The sequence below is a fragment of the Bidens hawaiensis genome, unplaced genomic scaffold (assembly GCF_021521415.1).
Source record: "Bidens hawaiensis isolate Kalapana, Puna unplaced genomic scaffold, B.hawaiensis_p1.1 tig00003004_1, whole genome shotgun sequence".
NCBI lineage: Eukaryota > Viridiplantae > Streptophyta > Magnoliopsida > Asterales > Asteraceae > Bidens > Bidens hawaiensis.
Window position 1 is genome coordinate 172,888 of NW_027491161.1, and position 6,025 is coordinate 178,912.

General features: G+C 36.5%; 1 protein-coding gene across 1 annotated transcript; it reads right to left on the bottom strand.

Annotated features, from left to right (window-relative positions):
* Window positions 1–978: 978 nt before the first annotated feature.
* Window positions 979–2,130, bottom strand: LOC143622005 (sterol carrier protein 2-like). The gene is made up of 4 exons (XM_077093264.1): window positions 2,023–2,130; window positions 1,902–1,962; window positions 1,218–1,320; window positions 979–1,135 (listed from the first exon to the last, which is right to left on the bottom strand). Exons 1-4 carry the CDS (start codon window positions 2,113–2,115, stop codon window positions 1,054–1,056), a joined length of 339 nt encoding a protein of 112 aa, XP_076949379.1. The 5' UTR covers window positions 2,116–2,130; the 3' UTR covers window positions 979–1,053.
* Window positions 2,131–6,025: the final 3,895 nt, after the last annotated feature.

A 6,025-nucleotide genomic window follows, 5' to 3' on the forward strand; every position in this document is an offset into this window, starting at 1 on the left:
ATTGGAACCTCCATCTCTATGTAAATTATTTAACAAAAAACCCATTTTTTTTTCCTCTTAATTTTGTTTACTTTTCAAAATTCTTAAATATCCAACCCTTTATCTTTATCTCCATCTTACTTACAAGCGTTTATTTTATTAGTGTTCCTCTTTTTTATAGACTCACAATAAAATATAGTGAATTGACCATGAGCCTCTAAATATACTAAATATAGAGGTGTACTATAATTTTCTATAAATTGTTCTTTCTTATAGAGAATCAAATGTGTTGTGTTTTAGTTGTTTTGTCTGCTTCTTTCTCTATATTATATAGAAAACATGAACATAGAGACTCAAATGTGAAAGCTTTTACACGTGTTTGTATCCAAGTTACACGAGTGATTTGTCTTTTGAAAGATTTACCTTTGTTCCGTCAATCCTTTTTTGGAGTGGTATCTTCTTTATTGTTGAAAAAAAGGGCTCTAGCGGTTTAGAACTTGTTTGTAACTAGTTGTGCAACTGCAAACCAGACCGGTCGTGGTACTTTATTATTTATCATTAAGTTTTCCATATATCAAATATGCAGTATAAAATATCCATGAACCATTTTTACCAATTTTAAATACTTAATCCAAACTAAGGATTATCAAATTTATTTAAAAAAAATGTTCAAACAAACAACACTACAAAAACAAAACCGTCTTGGCCAGTTGAGCTTGTCCGACCAATTGACCCAACCAACTCAGTTGGTTTGGTTTGCCATTTCTCAAAACCGTAGCCAATGGTTCAGCCTATAACTGTCGTCACAGCTTCCCAACTTAACTGAACTAGGCCGTGAACACCTTGACTACCTTTGATACCGATAGGCTGGTCGAAATATACAATACTCAACCACCCAATCACTTAACCCATAGGCAATTATACTAAAATCAACTAGAAATTCAACCAAAGGCTCAAAGATAATATAATTAAACATATAAAACCAATTAACTCCCAACACAAAACTAACAGCAAATGTTGAGATATATGAGACCAGAATGCATTATGCTCAAGCATTTGGTAACATGTCTTATATTACATCTTTGAGGGTTTAGGAAAAATGTCAGGGGTGAATTTCTGGGCTGCACTCAAACTTCCTTTCACCTTCATCTTACCCCTGCACATAGGAACCAACAAGCATTTAAGAAAACACTATTATTCAAATCACTATGAATGTTTGTTTTTATGAAGATTTATACCTCATGAAAGCAATTTGAGGATTCATTTTCCCAGTGGCAATCTTGTAGAAATCCTCATCTGTGAAAGAAAATGTAGCATCTGGCTTTCCTCCTTCATATGGACCTACATGTTGGCAAATCAATGATAAAAGTACAATCGTTATAATAATTATGATCAACCTAGGCCCTAGTCTAGCGGTGAGGTACTGGTTAGCGATCAATAGGGGATAAATCGGATTGAAAGTTTACTTGTGATTTTTCAAAAGCATATATATATATATATATACACAAAATTTTATATATAATTTCTCAAAGTAAGTATAATTTTTAAAATACTTCAAACATTCTGACTAATAGTTGTAGGGCTTCAACGGAGGCGGTAAAGTGGTGTGGTGTGGTAACGAGGCTTTAACATCACTCCGGGGCGGGGCGGTGTTAAACGGGTGTGTTAGTTTAAGCCCCACTGGCATTGGCGTGGCGCGTTAACTTACTCCCCACCACAAGAAGTTAGGGGCCGATTAGGTGAAATCGAATCAGGAGCTCCCAATTTCCGATTTGACTAATAAATGATCAAAATCCTTACAATTGGGATGAATCAAATTGATCAAAATCAAGTTTAACAAAAACCCTAAAAACGCTACAAATTCCCAACCACAAATCCATTAGGAATTGAATAAGTACTAAGCAAATAATTAATATACGTACCTTTAGTAACGTCTCCTTTCTTCAAATCAACGACGTAAATCTCCTCGTTGTACCCGATTTTCTGCAAAAGCAACATAATATAATTCCTCAAATTTAGAGTAAATCAAACAAACATTCAAACCTTAGGAGCGAGATGGATTTGATAAACAAGTCCGATCTTTTTAGTGAGAGCTTTGCCGGCATCAGTAGAAAAATGGGTCTTCATTTGGTCCATTAAGGCGGCTGATTTGAGATCCATTGTGGATAAAAGTAAAACATGAATTTGAAACTGAGTCTGGTTTATAAGCAATCGTGGAATGGAATGATTTAGGAGGGATGGAGATGACCGCAACCCAACAAGTTAAGCCCATCATCTTTTGTTTGCTTAGGGGGGTGGGTGTGGGGGTGGTTTAAAAACCATTACTTGCTCCCATCAATTACGGGTTTGTCACCTCACCCCACCACTTTCCATCACTAGTGATGGAATTTTGGTGGGGGTGGTGGTGTCGTGATGGAAATTTTTATTTTTTTTGATATTTTTTTACAACTTAAAAATTAAAAACAATAGTAAATTAAAAAAAAATAAAAGTTACATTAAACAATCTACTCCTCGTCCGAATTCGGAAATTCCAAACCTACAAGTTCAACTAGATCATATCTCAACCGATGGTGAATATCTTCGTTCCGCAAGTCTAATTGCACGTTCTCAGGAACGGGAACTTGAGTAGGAGGATCCGACACCCAATCTGAAGAAATTGCATGTCCGTCTTCTTTTATTAGCATATTGTGCAATATGATGCATGCATATAATATGCTAGAGATCATGAGTTTTTTCATTGCACGAACCGGTCGACTAAGTATGCACCATCTACCCTTTAAGACACTGAAAGCTCTCTCGACATATTTTCTTGCCGATTCTTGCAACTTCTTGAACGCCTTTTCCTTGACCTCGACAGGAAACGAAAAGGCTTTCACAAAAACAGACCATGCCGGGTAGATACCATCGACAAGAAAGTAGCCACGTCTGTAATATCTCCCGTTGACAAAATATGGACAGAAGGGTGCGGTACCATCTGTCACACTTTGAAACAATGGTGATGTGTATAGAACACTGATGTCGTTGTTTGAGCCAGGAACACCAAAATAAGAATGCCAAATCCATAAATCATTTGACGCAACCGCTTCAAGTACAATAGTCGGTCGTTTGATATCACCCCTAACATACGCCTCTCGAAACTCCCGTGGACAATTCCTCCATTCGATATGTGTACAGTCGATGCTACCGAGCATCCCTGGAAAATGTCATCTAGCCTCATGCGCGGCGTAAAGACGTGTAATGTCGTGTCTTGTTGGTTTTCGTAGAAACTCTTTGCCATACAATTTAATAATCGCGTTACAAAAGAATTGCAGACATTCACGTGAAGTTCTCTGAGACATTTGTAAGTATTCATCGAATTGATCGGGTGGGTTACCTGTCGCTAATTGACGAATAGTGGATGTGCATTTTTGAAGCGCCGTAAAACTTCGTTTGCCCCTCGCGTCGTAAGATTCTTGAAACCATTCTTCGCTTGCTTAGACGTCCGCTACAATCTTTAAAAATAAAGATTTCGGCAAACGAAACCGATCCTTGAACGTCTCGTCATTGTATTTCGGCTCCTCCACAAAGTAGTTGTTCATTAGCACTTCGTAGGCATGTATACGACCACGATCCACCATTTTTTTCTTTGGACGGCTCGGGCCTTCAAGTTCGTTATATAACAACGGGAACCATTCAACAATGTCATCGTCCGAAGATGAAGAGCTATCGGTGTCTAGCGAAAACGAGTTGCTCGAAAAATCCATATTTTTTTGTTTTGAATTGAAGTGGTGAAGAAATAGGTTTTTGTGTGATGTTAGAATGTTGTTTGTAGTAGAGGATTTGAGTTAGATTTGAGTTGGATTTGAGTTGGAATTGATTATATTTATATAGGTTAATTAAGTTTTATATATATATATATATTGCTTCAACGGTAATATTAACGTTGGAATTGTTGGGATTTGAGCACGTGATGGCCATCATGGCCGGCCCCCCATCACGCGTGATGGGAAGACCGGCGGCGGTGTTCAACATGCCATCACGAGTGATGGGATGTTCATAACAGACCACCCCATCTCCCCTTATGTTCGCATTGGTAACTGTTCATTTTTATTTTTATTTTTTTTAATTCTAACTAATTCCGATGCGATAACCATCGGATCTTGTATTTTTGTACGGTTGTAAAAATCTTGTTTATGTGTCGATTAGTCCTTGATTAGTCGCTAGCCAGTAATCATTGAAGTATTTTTTGTAACATTTGCAATCAGTAGCGAAGCTTGGACTAAGACACCGGGGGGACAGACTCAAAATGTATACAAAAATTCACAAACGATGGGGGGCCGACTCAAATTTCCGGCCGAAAACGCCTAAATTTACACTACGCATAAAAAATTTCGGACGAAAACAAGTAAATTTACACTACTACGTGAAAAAACCGGGGGGGGGGGGGGGGGGGCTCCCCCCGCCCCAATAAAGCTTCGCCAATAGTTGCAATTAGCGTGTATGCTGTTGATATTCTCTATTTAAAAACTTTGGTGTTTATTTAGGGTAAGACTAAGTACCAAAGAATGGTATCTTCGAACTCAAGACACCTACTTTTAAGACTTAGCCAAGGATAACCTAAGTTTGACACGATCAAACCAAACCGCTATGTGTATGTTACATAAAATGAATATGTTTTTAGTTGTTGATTAATTGGGAACTAAAACACCTATTTAAGACTTAGTTAGAGATAACCTAAGTTTGACGATCAACCCAAATCGCTATGTGTATGCTACATAAATTAATATGTTTTTAGTTGTTAATTAACAGGGAACTTGGACACCTATTTAAGACTTAGTCAGGGATAACCTAAGTTTGACACGATCAACCCAAAACACTACGTGTATGTTACATAAAATTGATATGTTTTTAGCTTTTAATTAATAGGTGTTTGTCACATTTGCAGATACTTGATTGATTACCAACTTGTAAGATTAGTACGTACTCCTCTCTTTTTACTTTTACGTGTTTTGGGGTTTAAAATGGTCAGCATGGTTTACATACAAATGACTGACAAACCATTTTGAGACAGCTTTAGAGTTTTGATACAAAGGCTACTAAAACCATTTTCAACATAGGTTCCATAGTTTGACATCCATTTTGATGGGATGTGATAAGCCTTAGAGCATCATCAATTAATAAATTTTTAGGTGTTGTTCTTAAATTTCAATAAGACACATGGCCCATCAAAATATACTCTCTCTCCTATGTTCTATCTTCTTGTAATATCCAACTTTTAAAAGTAATAAATAAATAAAATATATTTCGGGTTGTTTTAGTTATTGTATCGTGTGGCGTCGGTTAGATTGATTAAATAACATGTAGAGATTGGATAAGATTAAGAGATTAATGGACTTGAATGTGATTTGGGTCTAAAAGCCTTTGGGCTTTGCCTATTTAAACCCTAAAACCCTAATCCTTATCATTTTTACAATCATTCTCCAATCATTGTTACACACACTCCCATACGCAACAAAGATCCCCTGTACACAAACATTCCAAAATCCAATCTCATCCATTCAAGTTATTCAAGATCCAGTTCAATCAACCAAAAAGGTAAACATTATATCCATTTTCATTTCGAGTTTTCCTTTCTTTAGCATCGATAATAAACTAACAAGTTGAAGGTTAAAAGTGAACCGAGCCAACTAAAGGACCTATAGGAACCACAATCGAACCCGAATCAAGCCGTTATAAACGAGCATCGATCGAGCCGAATCAGAAATTGGTTTTGGTACAAAAATATATATATAGACATGAAACTAATCTACATATGTACAGATGTGTATATATATATGTATATGTAAAAATATATACCTATGTCTATATACGCAGGTGCAAGTGTATACATACATACATATATATATATATATATATATATATATATATATATATATATATATATATCTTCAACCATGGAAATCAAATAGACTCAGAGGTCAAAAAGAAAATGGTGAAAACTTGATCCGAGTCTGGAATCCGAACTCCGGCGAGGTGAAGACCTGGCTCCAATGAACAGGGTGGAAAC